At 47.5% G+C, this 21,625-nt stretch overlaps 1 protein-coding gene across 2 annotated transcripts in view; it reads left to right on the top strand.

Annotated features, from left to right (window-relative positions):
- Positions 1 to 21,625, top strand: part of LOC137562767 (kelch-like protein 18) — a 53,189-nt gene that overhangs the window by 7,505 nt on the left and 24,059 nt on the right. For both annotated transcript variants that reach the window (XR_011030184.1, XM_068274435.1), the window contains exons 3-4: positions 4,400 to 4,478; positions 6,671 to 6,898. Coding sequence is in view for 1 of the 2 variants with exons in the window: in XM_068274435.1 (XP_068130536.1) it covers positions 4,400 to 4,478; positions 6,671 to 6,898 (307 nt within the window). In the remaining variant the exon portion in view is untranslated. The remainder of the gene's footprint in view (positions 1 to 4,399; positions 4,479 to 6,670; positions 6,899 to 21,625) is intronic.

Here is a 21,625-nt window from a genome sequence, read left to right as displayed (position 1 = left end):
CATCTTCTGCAGCGCTGTACAGTGTATCTTGTCTTGTCACTTAACTGTCCCTCTGAGGGGTTTACAATCTAGTCCCTACCACAGTCCCATAGACACGGGACTATGTATGTATTGAATGTATCGTAGTCTAGGGCCAATTTTAGGGGGGAGCCAATTAAATTATCTGTATGTTTTTGGGATGTGGGAGGAAACCAGTGTACCCGGAGGAAACCCACACAGACACGGGGAGAACATACAAACCCCTTGCAGATGTTGACCTAGCTGGGATTCAAACCGGGGACCCAGCGCTGCAAGGCAAGAGCGCTAACCCCTACGCCACCGTGCTGCCCACAGATATATTTTAAATAAGGCATGACCAAAGTACCCTCCCCCCCCCCCCCCTCCAAAAAAAAATTGTTTTTAATTTCGCTACTTCATCCCACTGGCACTCTCAAGAACAGTGCTGTGGCCCTTATCCTAAAATGTTTGGACACCCCTTTCTTAAAGGGAAGCTGGAGCGACAGGTAAAACATTACCTGTTGCCTGGCAGCCTTGTTGATCTGTTTGGCTGCAGTAGTGTCTGAATAACACCAGAAATAACCATGCAGCTAATCTTGTCAGTTCTAAAAATAATAATGTCAGAAACACCTGATTTGCATATGCTTGGTCAGGGTCTATGGCTAAACGTATTGGAGGAAGAGGATCAGCAGGATAGCCAGGCAACTGGTATTGCTTAAAAAGAAATAAATAAGGCAGCCACTATATCCTCCTCACTTCAGGTGAAATCAGGACATGGGTATAAATCAGGACAAGCGCTTCATGTGTGAGCTAGCATTCACATTGATTTCCACACATTTTAAAAGTAAGAAATTGACTTTCTGTAATCAGGTGTGCAGCAAGCATTTACTCACCATTATTTGCTGGGAATCTGAGGTGAAAATAAACGTATACTATAATGAATTGTATGTGTAGTACTGCTAAGAAATAAAACATTATTAGCACAGATATGAGTCTCATATTGTTTCCAGTACAGGAAGAGTTAAGCGGCCCATACACCTAACAATTTTCACACCGATATACAGCAGATTCGATAATTGTGATCAAATCTGCTGTGAAATCGTTGTGCAAACGACTGATTTACGTCCGAAATCAATCGTTCCCGTCGATTCCCATCGAGCCACCCGTGCTGAAGATTTTGCTTGATCGCCGGCGGGTCGGGAGTGCGTCGATAGCGGCGTTCGAATGCCCCCCACCAGCTATAAATTACCTGCTCCGGCCGGCTCGAGTCCCCCACTGTCCCCGCTGTCTTCTTCTCCACTGGGTTTCGGATTGCGGACCGGCTGGCTTCACTTCCTGTCCCGGCAGGAAGTTTAATCAGTAGAGCGCCCTCTACTGTTTAAACTTCCCGGACAGAAACAAGTGAACCCAGCCAGAACGCGGAACCCAGCGGAGAAAAAGACAGCGGGGAGAGAGGGGGACTCGAGCCGGCCGGAGCAGGTAATGTATAGCTGGCGGGGGCCCTGGGGGCGGCAGCTTCACAGATTGTGATCGGTTTCATGCTGAAATTGATTCACAATCTGTTTGCAGTAAAGGCAGCCATACGATCCCTCTCTGATCAGAGAGGGATCTATCTGTTGGTCGAATCTGATGGCAAATCGACCAGTGTATGGCCACCTTTAAGAAACTTCAGTTGTTATCTATGCAAAAGAGCTTCTTTGAGCTCTGCGACTTTATAAAGTCGTGGACAGCACTGACTTTTGAAGCACTTATCTCAACTGTCTCTTATTGTTTCTTCTTTGTTTATGTTTTTTTTCTACAGAGAAAAGTTCAAAGGGTCACTAACCTGCTCTGTAAAATAATTTAAAATGCTGAGTGTATTGTGGAAACTGTAATTATTAGATAATGATGGAATGTTATAAAAAAAAGCTATATACCTGGAAATAAAAATATGACACTATTTACTTTGCTACTAATGGTCTATTAATTATCTAGTAATTATCTGTATTACACAGCCAATTCATTATATCATACCTCCTCACCATAACCAGTATTATGTGTAACTTACAGCAGTGTATCTGCACATCACCTCACCAATCCCTACACCTGACACTAACCTCACCAATCCCTATGCCATCCAGTGTAATGGTTAAGGGCTCTGGCACAGGAGACCAGGGTTCAAATCTCGGCTCTGGTTGTTCAGTAAGCCAGCACCTATTCAGTAGGAGACATTAGGCAAGTCTCCCTAACACTGCTACTGCCTATAGAGTGTGTCCTGGTAACTGCAGCTCTGGCGCTTTGAGTCCTCTAGGAGAAAAGCGCTATATAAATGTTATTTGTGTTGTCTAATTCTAATATCTCCTATACGTATTCCTAACACTATCCTCACCTTTACCTATGCCTAACATGTATGCTCTAGTAATTATCTGTATTACACAACCAATTAATTATATCATGATGTTTTTTTTGCTTCAGTGTCACTTTAACCTTCCTGGCGGCTATGCCGCCGGAAGGCACCGCTCAGGCCCCGCTGGGCCGATTTGCATAATTTTTTTTTCTGCAACTTTGCTAGCTGCGTGCAGTGCCCGATCGCCCGCCGCTACCCGCCGATCCGCCGCTATCCGTCGCGCCGCAGCCGCCCCCCCCCCCCCCCCCCCCCCCAGACCCCGTGCGCTGCCTGGCCAATCAGTGCCAGGCAGCTCTATGGGGTGGATAGGAATCCCCTTTGACGTCGATGACGTCATCCCGCCCCGTCGCCATGGCGACGGGGGAAGCCCTCCAGGAGATCCCGTTCTTTGAGCGGGATCTCCTGATCGCCGATCGGAGGGGCTGGGGGGATGCCGGGGGGATGCCGCTGACTTTGTCTCGCTACATGAAAAAAAAAAAAATTTAAAAAAAAAAAGATTTGCTGCCCCCTGGCGATTTTTTAGCAAACCGCCAGGAGGGTTAACCAAAATGTAAGCCCCGCACATGCGCTAGATTACAGTCAGCTTCAGCTGAGGCAGCCGATAACACCCCCCTCTGCCGATTATCCGGCGTGTGTACAGCAGCCAGAGACCATTGCTCAGCCAGCAATCTGCCAGGCGGATCAACTTAGCCGCTCGTCCCGCCCACTGTGTGACATCATATCGGTGCCGCTCCGTCAGCCCTCTGCCATTCCGGGTACTCACCGAGCACGTAATCTAGTATTATTTTTAGTATTTATTTAGAGCCGACATCTTCCGCAGTGCTGTACAAAGTATATTGTCTTGTCATTTTGTTGTCCCTCAGAGGGGCTCACAGTTTAATCCCTACCATAGTCGTATGTCTGTATATGTATCATGTAGTGTTTGTATCGTAGTCTAGGGCCAATTTTAGGGGGAAGCCAATTAACTTATCTGTATGTTTTTGGAATGTTAGAGGAAACCGGAGTACCTGGAGGAAACCCACACAGATACAGGGAGAACATACAAACTCCATGAAGATTTTCACCTGGGATTTGAACCAGGGATCCAGCATTGCAAGGAGAAAGCGCTAACCACTACGCCACCGTGCTGTACAGCCTCGGCCCAGAAATGTCATCTGCTGGTCCCAATCCCCATCGAGTGACTTTAATCAAGCGTGTGTAAAGCCATAAAGGGAACCAGAGAGGAACGTGCTAAAAAAAAAAAAGAAGCTTTTATACATACCTGGGGCTTCTTCCAGCCCCATAAGCCTGGATCGCTCCCACGCCGCCATCCTCCGCTTCCTGGATCGGCGGTACCGGGTCCCGTCACTTCCGGCGGACGTGTCCAATTGTCCGCATCACAGCGGCTCCCTCCTTACCCGTACGCATGAGGCTGCGCAGTAGGGAGGCTCACGCGTACATACAAGGAGGGAGCTCGGTGTGATGCGGACTATTGGCCGCGTCAGCCGGCCGACTGGCGGCCATGACAGGACCCGGTACCGGTGGATCCAGGCAGCAGAGGACGGCGGCGTGGGAGCGATCCGTGCGTATGGGGCTGGAGGAAGCCCCAGGTATGTATAAAAGCTTTTTTCTGGGGCCTCTGGTTCCCTTTAATACCTTTACTTCTTCTATCTGGGAAATGTGCTGTTCAGTATTCTGAATATTCTATACCTTAGGTAAGGTGAGGGATCGTTTTGCACACCTGTTGTGGCTGAAATCTCCGCTAGTGAGGAAAGTCACAGGTGAGACGTTGCACTTTGCCGGCCCCAGATGCAGCACTTCACACCTCCTCACCATAACCAGTATTATGTGTAACTTACAGCAGTGTATCTGCACATCAACACAATGGCTGAAGATTGCACTCAGATTGACTTTCCCTCTGTAATGTGGCGGCAATACAGGAACTTCCTCACACTAGAACATGATGTCAGTTTTGTTATCGGTTTTCATACCTTTTTGTTTAAATGAATTGAGATGTTGTCTCCTCTGGTTGGTTAGGTCTGCGTGATCTCTATTTTACTGAAACACTTTGTGATGTGACCATCGTGACTGAAGGCAGAAGGTTTCTGTGCCACAGGTTAGTATCATTGTGACGATACATCAAATGTAGAATATTGCCATATCTGAAAATCTGTCTTGAAGGATTTGTGAACTTATCACACAAGTTAAACTATTTACTTTGCACAGCAAAAGTAAATAAGTCATTTTTTTAACTGATCTGCTGTCCGTACATACATCTTAATAATAGCGGCTGTTATACTGAGGCTCCTGCTGTTGCCGATAGTAAAATATTGGTGATATTACTTTACTATTCAAACTATTGGCTTCTACGACCTATACCTCACACTAACCCATCCCCCACCTATGCCTAACACTAACCTCACCCATATCTATACCTACAACAAACATCACTCATACCTATGCCTAACGCTAACCTCATCCATACCTACGCCTAACGCTAACCTCATCCATGCCTATGACTAACACTAACCTCATCCATGCCTATGACTAACACTAACCTCATCCATGCCTATGACTAACACTAACCTCATCCATGCCTATGACTAACACTAACCTCATCCATACCTACGCCTAACACTAACCTCATCCATACCTACGCCTAACGCTAACCTCATCCATACCTACGCCTAACACTAACCTCACCCATACCTACGCCTAACACTAACCTCACCCATACCTACGCCTAACACTAACCTCACCCATACCTACGCCTAACACTAACCTCACCCATACCTACGCCTAACGCTAACCTCATCCATACCTACGCCTAACGCTAACCTCATCCATGCCTATGACTAACACTAACCTCACCCATACCTACGCCTAACACTAACCTCACCCATACCTACGCCTAACACTAACCTCACCCATACCTACGCCTAACTCTAACCTCACCCATACCTACGCCTAACTCTAACCTCACCCATACCTATGCCTAACACTACCCTCATTCATACCTATGCCTAACACTATCCTCACCCATACCTACGCCTAACACTACCCTTACCAATCCTGACACCTAACGTTATACTCACCCATGCCAACACCTAATACTAACCTCACCAATATATATACGCTTAACACTACCCTCACCCATACTCATGCCTAACACTACTCTCACCCATACCTACGCATAACACTACTCTCACCCATACCTACGCCTAACACTACTCTCACCCATACCTACGCATAACACTACTCTCACCCATACCTACGCATAACACTACTCTCACCCAAACCTACGCATAACCCTACTCTCACCCATACCTACGCATAACCCTACTCTCACCCAAACCTATGCATAACACTACTCTCCTCCAAACCTATGCATAACACTACTCTCCTCCAAACCTATGCATAACACTACTCTCACCCAAACCTATACATAACACTAACCTCACCCAAACCTATGCCTAACACTACCCTCACCCATACCTCCGCCTAACACTACCCTTACCCATCCCTACGCCTAACAATATCCCTTACCCATATACCTAACACTTCCCTCACCCATCCCGACAACTAACACTACCCTTACCTATACCTATGCCTAACACTACCCTTACCCATACCATTATTCTCACCCATGCCAACACCTCACCCATCCCACCACCTTACACTACCCTCATCCTTCCCTACGCATAACACTAACCTTTCACATACCTAAGCCTAACACTAACCTCACCCATACCTACGCCTGACACTAACCTCACCAATCCCTACGCCTAATAGTAATATCTCCTATACGTATGCCTAACACTATCCTCACCTTTACCTATGCCTAACATGTACCTCTTCCCCCCCCCCCCCCATCTACACCTAGCACCTACCTGTTTAGCCAAGAACCGTAGCCAATAATCCTTCATCATAGCTAATAACAGTAGTCCGTAGTTGACTATATAATGGCTGAACTCCGGTACTCGGTTCGCTCACTCAGTGCCCCTATTGCCACAATTTGCATTAAGGTCTATGGGGGTGCCTAATTTAATGAATGGGTTATGCACCCAAATTAACTGATTCACCCCACTAGGCACTGTAGGCGTAATTCCCAGAGTTCCCACATCCCCTCTTGGAGAACCTGTTTCCTGCCCCCGCACCTGCATCACATGACTGGACAAGGTATGGGTATGGACTCTATAGGGTCACTATAACACAGGCAATACACACCCACTGAAGCAAGGCTGTAGGACAATCACAGGAACAGCTATGATCCAGAGATGTGCTGAAATCTATTCTGTGTTTCTGCAGGGTTGTCCTGGCTTCGGTCAGCCCCTATTTCCGAGCCATGTTCACCACCTGTATGGTAGAGTCTCAGCAAGGGGAAGTTTCTCTCCTAGATGTCTCCACTTCCACCATAGAGACCATCCTGCACTTCATATACACCGGTGAGGCTGCCGTCACTTTGGACAATGCTGAGGATCTGTTTACTGTATCCAGCCGCCTGCAGATTACAGCCATGCAGGAGCAATGCAGCAGGTGAGTCACTGATGTGTAACACAGATAGGACATACATTCACACAGGAACGGGGAATTTACAGCCAACATACTAAACCTCGATTTCCACCCTCGTACCTTACTGGCCTCATGCCTAGTACACACCATACAATTTTCTGTTAGATTTTTCAGTTAGATTTTCTGCATTATGCTGGGCATACACAGGTCGATAATTCTTATCGAGCCGCTGATGGCTCGATTGATAATTTCCGACATGTCCGATCACCGCGCGGATCGATTCCCCGCTCAATAACCGCGGGCGGACAATAGCGGAAATCGAGTGGAAGATAAGGAAGTGCCCGCGGGGACGAGCGGGAATCAATCCGGGCGGCCGTGGGGACGAGCGGGAGTCGATCCAGCGGCTAATCGAGCCACCGGATCTAACCGTGTATTCCCAGCATTAGATTATTTTCTGTAGAGACTGGTCGTTATCTCTGGTGCATTATCTTCTGGTTCTCTCCTGCTGAGTAGAACAATGCCTTATTGCTCGGCAGATAGATGGTTAGATAGATAATTTCCAACATGTTGGAAATTATCATCTATCTGACAGCTAAATCTTACAGAAAATTGTATGGCGTGTACCTAGCATCAGTCTGTGCAGTACAACCACAACATCTACAAAGCTGGACCTCCTCATCTTAGCCATAAATAGAACTTCCTGACACCAGACTGGACCAGAGCCTCCCCTACAATTAAAAGTCAAACCACACATAAATGTAACATTGTTAGTTAAGCTGTTAAGGACATCAGTCGCAAAGAAAGCAGAAAAACAACACTGCGTAATAATATATTGTACTGAATCGTGTTATGCTTACTTAAAGGAGAACTAAGAAATGTAAAACCTTTGGGGGATATTTACCTCGGGAGGGGACAGCCTGTGGATCCTAATGAGGCTTCCCCCGTTCTCTTCCATCCTGGGATCCAGCACTTGTAGGCCTGAAACCACAGCCAACAAGGATGTCAGCTGTGGTGCAGGGGAAGTACCTCCTCCTGCAATATTTTACCTTCCTCACTGAGGCACTACACCTGCTATTGCCGAAATTCAGTTTTGTCCCCACGTCTATTGCCTGATGAAGCGGGCTTGGCCTGCGAAACGCATTGCACTGCATTTTTTGTCGTACTATATAATAAATGTGATTGCTACTATTGAGACAGTCTTTCGTGTCTGCTTTATGGAGGTAAGTCCACCACTTCCTCCAAACAAATTTTAAAGGTTTTATCCTGCTGGTTCCTCTGTTCTCCTACTGCAGTAGAGTGAACCTGATCAGGCTCGGATATTTCCGCTACAGCCCAAGCGGAGAGCTGCTACTGCACCTGCGCTGGATTGCAGTGAGTAAATATTTACCTCTCCGTTGTACAGGACCTTCCACTGCTGGATTGCCAGGATGGAGGAGGACTGGGGAGCCTTATTAGGATCTAGAGGCTTCCTGCTCCCGAGTTAAATAATACAATAATACAATACAATAACATTTCTATAGCGCTTTTCTCCCATAGGACTCAAAGCGCTTAGGCTCTCTCAGATTCAGTAATTAGTAGGATGAAGTATTCACACAACAAAAGTTATATTTCTGCAAATGCCAAACTGAACAGGTGGGTTTTCAGTCTGGATTTAAACACGTCCAGGGATGGAGCTGTCCTGATCTGTTGAGGTAAGGAGTTCCAAAACGTAGGGGCAGCATGACAGAAGGCTCTGGGACCAAAAGTTTCCAAGTGGACTCTGGGTATGACTAGATTATTAGAACCTGTTGATCTGAGAATGCGGGGATTGCTACGCAGCTGCAACATATCTTTCATGTATCCAGGGCCTAAATTATTCAGGGATTTAAATGTCAGTAGGCCGATCTTGAATAGGACCCTCCATTCTATAGGTAGCCAGTGAAGGGAGTGCAGGACTGGCGTTATGTGGCAGTGACGGGGTTGGTTGGTTAGCAGTCTGGCAGCAGTATTCTGTATCAGCTGTAGTCGGTACAAGACCTTTTTTGGAAGGCCAGTGTAGAGAGCATTGCAGTAGTCCAGTCGGGATGTGATGAAGGCGTGGACTAAGGTTGGCAGATCTTCTGGGGGTATGAGGTGCTTGATTTTTGCAATGTTCTTCAGGTGAAAATAGGATGATTTCACCACAGCAGAGATTTGAGTTCTGAAGTTTAAATCCCAATCAATTAGAACTCCCAGGCTACGCACATGATCAGAGCTGCGCAGATCCGTGCCTCCTATTCCCAGTGGTGAAGACTGCAAGTTAAGTTGTTTTGTTATCATGCTCTGCCCTCCTATCAGAAGGACTTCAGTCTTGTCTGCATTTAGTTTCAGCCAGTTGTCATTCATCCATTGCTGTAGTTCACGTAAGCAGGCGTTTATAGTTAGAGTTGGGTCTGTCACACCAGGCTTGAAGGAAAGATATAGTTGAGTGTCGTCTGCATAGCAGTGGTATGTCAGGCCATGTTTTTGGATTAGTTTTCCCAGCGGTAACATGTAAATCGTGAAAAGCAGGGGAGAGAGGATTGAGCCCTGGGGCACCCCATACCTAAGTGATACAGGGGTGGACAGGAAGGGCCCCATAGACACTTTGTGGGTTCTGCCACTCAAGAAGGATTGGAACCACTGAAGAACTATGCCATCAATGCCGCAGTATTCCTGTAGCCTGTTTATCAAGATGTCATGGTCAACTGTATCAAAGGCTGCAGAAAGGTCTAGCAGTATGAGGATGGAGCACTCTCCTCTGTCTCTTGCCATGAGCAGGTGGTTGCATATTTGGATGAGGGCCGTTTCAGTGCTGTGGTGTTTCCTGAAGCCAGACTGGAATGGGTCATAACTGTTGTTTTGTAGGATTTTGGCTTCTAGCTGGAGGTAAACAGCTTTTTCAATTAGCTTGCCCAGAAAGGGAAGGTTAGAGACAGGTCTGTAGCTGGTCATTGCATCTGGGTCCAGGGAGGGTTTTTTGAGGAGAGGCCTGATGATTGCTTCCTTCAGTAAAGCAGGAAATATCCCTGATTTTAAGGAACAGTTAACAATTTTTAGGAATACCGGTACGAACAGGTCGGGGCAGTTCAACATGAACTGTGTTGGGCCAGGATCTAGGTCACAGGTAGTTAGGCGGATGTGAAGGAGGATGCTTGATGTGACTTCTTCATCAATTTCTTTGAAGTTTGACCAAGGTGTTACATTGGGTATCATTCATAAACAGGCTGTCGGTAGTGCGGGAAAACACCGTTCTTCTCCGCAACCGGTAATTAAGACTTCTGGGTGGTCATTCATAAAGAAGTTGCCTGTTGCGGTAGAAGTGCGCAGGTTTTCTGGAGGAAGCTGGCGGCAGCGTGGCGGAAGACATGCGGAAACTTAAAAGCTGCCCGATTCCCTCCCTGCGCTGCTCTGTCTGATGCTGCTTGGGAGGTCCCTCCCATTCATTTATATGTATTCCGCCCGCCTATCGCTACTGTCGAGCAAGCGGTATTTTCCTTCCGGATACCGCTTGCTCTAATCTTTATGAATGGATGTGTTTGTTACTTTTTCTAGATTAATCTAGAAAAACTCTGCACAAGGCGGAAATGTATCGCTCTGTCACCTTTTCATGCGGAAAGAGCCTTTATGAATGGGGCTTATGCTGAGTGGTCGGGAAAGTCACCGGTGTTAAGCATTTCCGCATGCGGAAATGCTTTATGAATGATACCCATTGTCTCTGCTAATGGTCTTCGGCGCTATATTAGGCTCAGATGCTGTAAGTTGGATGGCGGACCTTATAGCGGAGACTTTGTCTGTGAAGAAATGGGCAAATTGGTCACAGAGGTCCTTTGAAGACTCGATGTTAAGTTTTTGACATGCCGGGTTGCAGAGTTTTTCCACTGTGCGGAACAGTTGGGCTGGTTTGTTAACTGCATTTGCAATCTCTTGTGATAGAAAGGATGATTTTTTTTCCGTGATTACCTTTTGGTAGCTCTTCAAGTGGAGGATTAAGGCAGAGGGTTTATTTTCTTACAGATTTTCTTTAAATTTACTCACTCAATAACATACATGTATTTTTAGGATTCTGATATTCAGACCAGCAGATCACGTGTTCTGGATCACACTAAATCAGTAGGGAACTTAAATTTCCACTTACATTGCAGTGTGCTGTTATCCTATAATAACATCCTTTTACGTGTGGTTTATCCCTAGTCCATGTCCTGCTTCTTCCTTGCAGTTACTCAAGGAAGAAGGACTGGCACGCTCAAATGTAGTTAAAGTGGATTTGAGATGAACTTTTACTCATTGTATAATTCTGTTCCTTTCCTATTGTTTATAGGGCATTCCTCAAGCCAAATACTTTTTTGTTTTTGTTTTAATACTCTAACTCCCTATAAACTAAACAAGCCACACCCACGGGTTTTCAGAGAGCCAAGGCACTTTCAGACAGTAGCAAGGGCTCATGGGAACTCAATCTGTGCAGGAGGAGGGGGAGGTATTACTAGCCAGAGATTTCAGAGGCAGAGGGGAGGAGGGAGGAGGAGGGGGGATTAGGTTTTTTTACTCAAGATACAGATAAGCCTGCCTCTGTGTAATGTTTACAAACAACATGGCTGCTGTCATTGTATCACAGGAATAATCAATCATATTCTATTAAAGCTGTTTGCAGCTAGATTTGCTGTGTAAACTATCTAAACTTTAGGTAACATATATAGACAAGTTGCATGTTATAGTTAGTTTTTCATCTCAGATCCACTTTAAAGCTCTTTATTAAAGTGACATTCAGCGCTTCTGGTGCATGCTCCATGTGGTGAGTCTGCGCTCTGTGTTCTATACATTTGCATAGAATTTAAATGTTAGTGTTTGAGTCTCCCATCAGGTCCACCCCGGGGAAATATAAGGGTGTATGGGATCACATTTATGCATGGCTTGAGCAGTTGAAGAAGGGCTCGTCCCAAAACAGCTGTCTGTCCTGCTGCCATTTTTCACTTTAACCACTTGATGACCCACCCTTTACCCCCCCTTAAGGACCAGCGCTGGTTTGATTGATCTGTGCTGGGTGGGCTCTGCAGCCCCCAGCACAGATCAGGGTGCAGGCAGGGAGATCAGATTGCCCCCGTTTTTTCCCCCCTATGGGGATGATGTGCTGGGGGGGTCTGATCTCTCCTGCCTGCTGTGGGTGGCGGGGGGGGGCACCTCAAAGCCCCCCTCCGCGGCGAAATTCCCCCTCCCTCTCCTACCTGCTGCCTCCCCCTGGTGTTCCGGGCTGCACAGGACGCTATCCGTCCTGTGCAGCCAGTGACAGGATGTGGTCTGTCACATGGCGGCGATCCCCGGCCGCTGATTGGCCGGGGATCGCCGATCTGCCTTACGGCGCTGCTGCGCAGCAGCGCCGTACAAATGTAAACAAAGCGGATTATTTCCGCTTGTGTTTACATCTAGCCTGCGAGCCGCCGTCGGCGGCCCGCAGGCTATTCACGGAGCCCCCCGCCGTGATTTGACAGGAAGCAGCCGCTCGTACGAGCGGCTGCTTCCTGATTAATTAGGCTGCAGCTGGCGACGCAATACTGCGTCGCTGGTCCTGCAGCTGCCACTTTGCCGACGCGCGTTATGAGTGTGCGGTCGGCAAGTGGTTAATAAAGAGTTTTAACTACATTTGAGCCGGTCCTTCTTGCTTGAGTGGAATAGGTGCTCCCCAGGAGGCACTGGGGTTTGGATCAGGGCATGCTCCAACTGTTGGCAATTCGGTGCTGCCTTCCATCTGCTTCATTCACCTTCCCTGCAGTAAGGAATGCCAGTAATCCTACTATGTAGCTGATCAGAGGGAAAAGAGGACCCTGTGAATTATGACACTTCTGTGCAGGCGAGCCGAGGACAGCCACTCAATAGAACCAGGGCTGTGGAGTCGGAGTCGTGGAGTCGGGCAATTTTGGGTGCCTGGAGTCGGAGTCGGGGAAAAAATGCACCGACTCCGACTCCTAATGAATTTGTAACTAATTAAAATAGAAAATATGATAAAATGTTCTATTTCTCAGATAATAGTCATTAAAAATAATGTATATATACAGTGTATATATACAGTAATAGCTGTGCTTAGTCCACAAAAATGAAATAAACCAATCAAAATTAGTTACTTGTGCTGCTTCAATAAAGCAGTTCCCGTATTTTTAAGGTCAGATATACACATCTGATTGTGACTGTATACAGTGGAGGAAATAATTATTTGACCCCCTCACTGATTTTGTAAGTTTGTCCAATGACAAAGAAATGAAAAGTCTCAGAACAGTATCATTTCAATGGTAGGTTTATTTTAACAGTGGCAGATAGCACATCAAAAGGAAAATCGAAAAAAGAACCTTAAATAAAAGATAGCAACTGATTTGCATTTCATTGAGTGAAATACGTTTTTGAACCCCTACCAACCATTAAAGGGACTCCGAGCTCAGACTAAAAATAAAATTTGCACTTACCCGGGGCTTTCTCCATCCCAGCCCTGGTCGGGACGTCCCACGCCGGCCTCCTGGCTCTTCTCCCGGCGGCTGTCCGCATAGCGCGTACAGGCCGGTCCCCCGGGCGACACTGGCGAGTGTCGGGCCTTCTCCTTCCTTATACGTCACGAATGACGTCACACGCCGGCCGCCGCGCGTCATGACGGCGACCGGCTGACAGCACGGCGCATGTGCGATTAAACCGCGCATGCGCTGTGCTGTCACGCCGGCACACGCATAGTGATATGCGGCTGTGCGGCTGTCCTCCGCTCCCTTATAAGGCTGTGTTCCCACTAGAGCAGATACAAAATGGCCGTTTTGCACCCACTTCGCGTCCACCTGCTGTCTGAAGCGATCGCCGCTCACCTGTCCCACCACTGCACAGTCTGTCTACATTCAGTCCATAGGCCGGCAGGAGCAATGGGTTCTCCATAGGCTCCATTAGGCCAATTGTACCTAGCAACAGGGGAATTTTCATTGGTCCACCATGAACCTATGAGAATTCCCCCTGTTGCTGAGGATTCCCACTGGTCTTTTGCGTCTCAATGGGGATCCTAGTGCTACTTGCCTGTGTACAGGGAGCGAGCAGTGGCGATTAGCGTAGCCCAGGGCAGATGTAGGCGCATCCGCCTGCCTGGGATTATCGCGGTCTGCTTACTGCCGCAGATCCATTCCAGAGTGTCACGTGTGGCATAGGAGCCATTCCCTGTCCGGTTATCAATGAACGGGGAACGTTCTCGGCTCTAGTGGGAACACAGCCTAACAGCTGGTGTATATCACAGGGGTCCTGACTGAGGATCCTCCCTGTGATCAGCTACCATTGCAGGAGTCATGAGAAGGTGCACAGACAAGGGTTAGACCAAGTGTGGAGGAGTGTTATTAAGATAACAGCATAAAGCCGTGTTTATGTTCCCTGTGACTTGGTTTAACCCATGTCCAAACTGAATCTCTGTGTCTTTATAAGGCATTTATTTGCAAACTAGGGAGATATTTACAATAGCCATAGCACTGCCCAATACACTATTTTATTACTTATCATTTAATAAAGGTTTAGGTTTCCACTTTTTCCGTGACTAATGTCCTTTAACCACATAACGACCGCCTACAGCAAAGGCCGGGCCTAAACGACCGCAATACGCCCATCGGCGGCGGCTCGTTATGTGGCTGCTGGCCGGGGAGCGCGCGCTGTTATGCGCGCGCATCCTCCGGCAATAGGCTCCGCCCACCCGCGACGTCAACCCGCCGGCCAATCGGAAGCGCCGGTGGGTTGTTAACCCGAAGATCGCCGCATAGGAAGCGTATAATACGCTTTGTAATGTATACAAAGCATATTATACAGGCTGCCTCCTGCCCTGGTGGTCCCAGTAATCGAGGGACCACCAGGGCAGGCTGCAGCCCTCCCTGTCTGCACACACACACACACACACACACACACACACACACACACACACACACACACACACACACACACACGCGCACACGCACACGCACACGCACACGCACACGTACACACGCACACACACACACACTGATCCTGCCCTCTGATCGCCCACAGCACTCCTCAGACCCCCCCCCTGCCCACCCCCCAGACCCACGTTTGCACCCAATCACCCCCCTAATCACCTATCAATCACTCCCTGTCACTATCTGTCAGCGCTACACCTCAGATCCTCCCCAGACCCCCCCCCCCCTTCCCTGTGTACTGTATACATCTATTCTTCCCACTAATCACCTGTCAATCACCCATCAATCACCTGTCAATCACCCCCTGACACTAACCCCCATCAGATCAGACCCTAACCTGCCCCTTGCGGGCACCTGATCACCCGCATGCACCCTCAGATCACCCGCAGACCGCCCTCAGATCATCTCCAAAGTGCATTGTTTACATCTGTTCTCCCCTCTAATCACCCATCAATCACCCCGTCACCACCTGTCACTGCTACCTATCAGATCAGACCCTAATCTGCCCCTTGCGGGCACCCAATCACCCGCCCACACCCTCAGATTTCCCTCAGACCCCCCCCCCCCTTCCTTATCAATTTGCCAGTGCATTGCTTGCATATATTCTCCGCTGTAATCACCTACTGATCACCCCGTCACCCCCTGTCACCACTTGTCACTGCTACCCATCAGATCAGACCCTTATCTGCCCATTGCGGGCATCCAATCACCTGCCCACACCCTCAGAACGCCCTCAGACCCCAGCCCTGATCACCTCGCCAGTGCATTTCTTGCATCTATTCTCCCCTCTAATCACACCCTGATCACCTATCAATCACCCCGTCACCACCTGTCACTGCTACCCACCATCAGATCAGGCCCTAAACTGCCCCCTGCGGGCCCCCAAACACCCGCCCACACCCTCAGATCACCCTCAGACCCTGCCTGAACACCTCTCCAGTGCATTGTTTACATCTGTTCTCCCCTCTAATCACCCATCAATCACCCCCTGACACTGCTACCCATCATACCCATCAGAGCAGACCCTCATCTGCCACTTTGCGGGCACCTAATCACCCGCCCACACCCTCGGATCGCCCTCAGACCCCCCCCCCGATCACCTCCCCAGTGCATTGCTTGCATCTATTCCCCCCTCTAATCACACCCTGAGACACCCATCAATCACCTCCTGTAACCCCCTAGCACTCCTATCCATCAGATCAGGCCCTAATCTGCCCCCTGCGGGCTTCTGATCACCCGGCCAAACCCTCACCCGCCCCACCGCAGTGACAGAATTTTTTTCTTTCTGATCACTGCTGGTCTCTACGACTTAATTGTCGCTGAGACCAACCATTATGCCACACAATACGCAACCGCCAATCCAAGAAGCTACCATGCCCAGCCTTTTCGGTGGAAACCACTCCAAGTTTCCGAACTTAACATTTTTTGGGGCCTCCTTCTCCTTAAAAAAAGAATGTATTGTGGTCTTATTGGTCTACGCACTGAGTACATCACATGCCCATGTTCTCTGCTGCCATGTCCAGGTCACGATTTGAGAACATCCTGCGCTTCCTGCACTTCAGTGCCAATACCACCTGTCAATCTAAGAGGCCAACCTGCTTAAAGGGCCGGATTTGGACTTCCCAGTGCCCTAGGCCTGGTACCACCAACCGCCCCCCCCCCCCCCCCCCCCACACACACACACACACACACACACACACACACACTCTCTCTCTCTCAGGGTGCATACACACATCATACCATAGTCTTTGGAAAATGAAAGATCACAGACCAATGTTACCCCCTTCCATTTATTATGAGAGCCATACCTACACAGTCTATTCTATTGAGCTGAACTCCCCATCAGATAAAATCTTTGCAAGATGCTGCACACACAGATGCTGTACACATGCAACAGATCAGTATCTGCAAAAGATCTGTTCCTGCAAAAAGATCCATTCCTGCAAAATACATTCATAGTCTATGATATCTGCAGATCCTCATACACACTTTGTTTAACAGACATTCATCTTCAGATCAGATCCACCAGGATGGATCTTCAGATCTGCAGATGATTGTCTGATCTGCAGATGAATGTCTGTTAAACAAGGTGTGTATGATGATCTGCAGATCTCATAGACTATGAATGCATTTCGCAGGAATGGATCGTTTGCAGGAACAGATCTTTTGCAGATATTGATCTTTTGAATGTGTACAGCATCTTGCAAAGATTTCTATCTGATGGGGAGATCAGCTCAATAGAATAGACTGTGTAGGTATGGCTCTCATACTACATGGAAGGGGGTAAAATTGGTCTGTGATCTTTTTATTTTCCAAAGACTATGGTCTGATGTGTGTATGCACCTTCACTCAATATCATTCTGTCCAACATCCTGACTAAAGGCTCATACACACATCAGATCATAGTCTTTGGAAAATGAAAGATCACAGACCACTTTTACCCCTTCCATGTAGTATGAGAGCCATACCTACACAGTCTATTCTATGGATCTGAACTCCCCATCAGACAGAAATCTTTGCAAGATGCTGCACACAAAGATGCTGCACACATTCAAAAGATCAGTATCTGCAAAAGATCTGTTCCTGCAAAAGATCCGTTCCTGCAAAATGCATTCATAGTCTATGATATCTGCAGATCCTCATACACACCTTATTTAACAGACATTCATCTGCAGATCAGATCCACCAAGATGGATTTTCAGATCTGCAGATGATTGTCTGATCTGCAGATGAATGTCAGTTAAACAAGGTGTGTATGATGACCTGCAGATCTCATAGACTATGAATGCAATTTGCAGGAACTGATCATTGACAGGAACAGATCTTTTGCAGATACTGATCTGTTGCATGTGTACAGCATCTGTGTGTGCAGCATCTTGCAAAGATTTTTTTCTGATGGGGAGTTCAGCTCCATAGAAAAGACTGTGTAGGTATGGCTCTCATACTACATGAAGGGTGGTAAGATTGGTCTGTGATCTTTCATTTTCCAAAGACTATAGTCTGATGTGTGTATGAGCCTTAACGATCACTTGTTTGCAGGAGGAAATGCCTGTTTTAGTGACTCGTGTATACCTCTGAAAAATGATGAGTGATTGTTTTTCCTGTCAGAGCAGTGAGTCCCTAATGCCTGGTACACACCAGATAGATGGGTTGAATCGATTTTCCGATCACTTATACAAAGTCGATTAGAAAAATGATCAGAAATCAGATTAGACCTGTCAGAAATAATCAATTCGAACCCATCTATCTGATGGCAAATTGCATGGTGTGTACCAGGCATGGAGTAGCAGAGCGGCGTTCATCTCCCTCTCTGCTCTTCTGTAATCACAGATCTGTTGCATTTATTTTATAGTATTTATTAGTAGCAGTAGGGTATTGTACCGTGTTAGCCATCAGTAAAAGCAAGAAGTTTTAAATCAGGATGATACCATTTATTGGCTAACTACAAATGAATAAGAATAAACAAGCTTTCGGCCTTGCAGCCTTCGTCAGGTTTACATCCTGTTAGTTTGCAAGCTGGTGGTACAGACAGCTTATATACATGCAACATCAAAAGGGAAAACAGATATTTTTTTCAAGCATAAATACATCATTAAGATGCCTTAATACAAACAGACCATCTAAATGGGGTAAGATAAGGATCCTTGTTTACTTTATTGCTCACAGACCTGGTATTAGGATTGACCCAGAGGTATCGTAAATTCTGGGAGTCCAGATTTGGTATCATTAATAGTGTGCCTGTGTCCATTCATACGTTTGCGCAGAGTTTGTCCAGTTTCTCCCATGTACATAACATTGGGGCATTTAGCACACATGATCAGATATACCAGATTGGTGGACCCACAAGAAAATTTACCTTGTACTCTGTACTCCTGTTGTGAACCTGGTATCGTTACCCTGTCAGTGGAGTAAATGTGTCCGCAGGTCCCACATATTTTTTGTCGGCAGGGTGATGTTCCGTTTTGTTGAGGCCTATTCAAAGAGCTCCTGACAATCATCTGTTTTAGATTGTGTGGTTGCCGATATGACAAGAGTGGAGGTTTAGGGAATATCGTTCTCAGTCTGTGATCCTTGTGTAAAATGGGATGAAGTTCCTTAGCAATCCTCCTTAAGATTTCCAGGTGTGGGTTGTAGGTGACAACCAAAGGGACACGTTCCTCTTTCTGGTTTTGCTTATATTTCAGGAGTTCAGTCCTGGGGAAGTTGCTGGCTTTCCTGATTTGGGCCTCAGCCATAGGAGGACTGTAACCTTGTTTAATGAAAGTGTTCTTAAGGTGATCCAGGTGCTTGTCTCTGTCCATCCTGTCAGAACAAATCCGGTTGTACCTTATAGCTTGGCTGTAAATTATAGAGTTCTTAATGTGCTTGGGATGAAAACTGTCATATCTTAGGTATGTGGGACGGTCTGTAGGTTTGCGATACACAGAGGTTTGTATGTTGTTACCCCTGAAGTATATGGTGGTGTCCAGAGGGATGGGACGAATCCACAATTTCTTCGAATCCGAATCCGGATCCGAATCTAAAAAGGTTCTCGAATATCTCGAACCTTTCGAATCCCGAATCTAACGAATCCTGCACATAAGAATTGTGCGATCCGTGGTATAGTTGCCCGCAGTATAGGTACCCAGGCATAGGTGCCCGCAGTATAGGTAGCTAGGTAAAGGTGTCTTCAGTATAGCTAGCAAGGTATAGGGGCCTTCACTATAGGTTGCAAGGTATAGGGGCATTCAGTATAGGTTGCAGGGTATAGTGGCCTTCATTATAGGCAGCAGGGTATAGTGGCCTTCAGTATAGGCAGCAGGGTATAGTGGCCTTCAGTATAGGCAGCAGGGTATAGGGGCCTTCAGTATAGGCCGCAGGGTATAGGGGCCTTCAGTATAGGCAGCAGGGTATAGGGGGCTTCAGTATAGGTAGCAGGGTATAGGGGCCTTCAGTATAGGCAGCAGGGTATAGGGGCCTTCAGTATAGGCAGCAGGCTGGGGGGCTTAGTATAGGTAGCAGGCTGGGGGGCTCAGTATAGGTAGCAGGCTGGGGGGATCAGTGTAGGTAGCAGGCTGGGGGGGATCAGTATAGGTAGCAGGCTGGGGGGGCTCAGTGTAGGTAGCAGGCTGGGGGGATCAGTATAGGTAGCAGGCTGGGGGGCTCAGTGTAGGTAGCAGGCTGGGGGGCTCAGTATAGGTAGCAGGCTGGGGGGGCTCAGTGTAGGTAGCAGGCTGGGGGGCTCAGTGTAGGTAGCAGGCTGGGGGGCTCAGTGTAGGTAGCAGGCTGGGGGGATCAGTGTAGGTAGCAGGCTGGGGGGATCAGTGTAGTTAGCAGGCTGGGTGGGCTACCTTACCTACACTGCAGTAGGTAGCTGGGTCATATCCTCCTCCTCCCGCTCCCCGCAGCCTCCTCCGCTCGCCCCCCTGCATAAATAAGCAGAAGCAGCCTCTCACCTCCAGCGTGGAGTGCAGTGCAGCAGACTTCACTTCCTAGTTCCCCCTAGTGGCCGCCTGACCGGCTCTTACTGATGACGCGTAGTAAGAGCCAGTCACTAGGGGGAATAAGGAAGTCTGCAGGAGGTCTGCCGCTCCGGGCTCCACGCTGGAGGTGAGAGGCGGCGGCTGCTTATTTATGCGGCGGGCGAGCGGAGGAGGCTGCGGGGAGCGGGAGGAGGACACTTGTGAGCGGGGGAAGCGGCGGATGCGCGGCGATGCAGCGTCGGGATTCGGCGGATTCGACGAGCGGAAAATGGCTTCGGGATTCGAATCCACGAATCTCGAATATTTCCTAATATTCGAGGGATTCGCCGGATTCGACGTCCCATCCCTAGTATTTATTGTACTGATTCTTTCACAGGTTTTTTTTTTACTGTTTGCCAATACGGTACAAATATATCTTTTTTTAATTTTTAGTATATGTTATTACTTTTGGTATACAAAACAGAATGTAACAATACAAACGTATACAACAGTACATTTGCAATTATAATTATAGAGAAGTTGTCTATCTCATACTACTGCAGACTACTGCTGCCTTTAAAATGAGCCAGCAAGGGGTTAAGATTTAGCTTAGAAGGGGCTGCCATAAATCTCTAAGGAAAAAAAACACCTTATCTTTCTGTTTAAGATTTACAATCCAGGGGGAGAGAGGAGAAGGAATGGCTCAAGTCATTAACCGAGTCTGACCAGCAATACATTGTTTAGCCCAGCTTGAGTTGTAAAGTGGAAATAATTCTGTTAAAATGTTTACCTTACTGGAGTCACAGACTGTGCAGCAAGCACATGGCAATCCATGTTTCTCTCACCCCTGGCAATAAACTGAAGCTTGTATGTTCAGTAGATAGCACTGTCTCATCGCACACCACGAAGTAAGGAAAATACACGGAGCTCTGGAATTCTGACTGTGTGCAGCAAAGCAGGGCGGCTTCGGAGCAGGAGAAATGATTTATTTTGACATGCAGCCTCTTATCTCTCTCAGGTCCTGCCGCCCTTTTATCCTTCTGATTTTTTTACCGCCCTAGGCCGTGGCCTTTGCAGAAATCCGGGCCTGCCTGCTTATGACCGGTTTCACAAAATTCGGCCCCTCATAGACCACCTGTCATCAAAATTTGCAGATGCTTATACCCCTGAACAGGCATTTTGAGGCATTTGGTTTCCAGACTACTCTTCACAGTTTTTGGCCCCTAAAATGCCAGGGCAGTATAGGAACCCCACCAAGTGACCCCATTTTAGAAAGAAGACACCCCAAGGTATTCCGTTTGGTGTATGATGAGTTCATAGAAGATTTTATTTTTTGTCACAAGTTAGTGGAAAATGACACTTTGTGCAACAAAAGAAAA

This window comes from Hyperolius riggenbachi, chromosome 3 (genome assembly GCF_040937935.1).
Source record: "Hyperolius riggenbachi isolate aHypRig1 chromosome 3, aHypRig1.pri, whole genome shotgun sequence".
Lineage (NCBI taxonomy): Eukaryota > Metazoa > Chordata > Amphibia > Anura > Hyperoliidae > Hyperolius > Hyperolius riggenbachi.
Note: the sequence above shows the minus strand (reverse complement) of the source record. Positions and strands in the feature narration are given on the sequence as shown.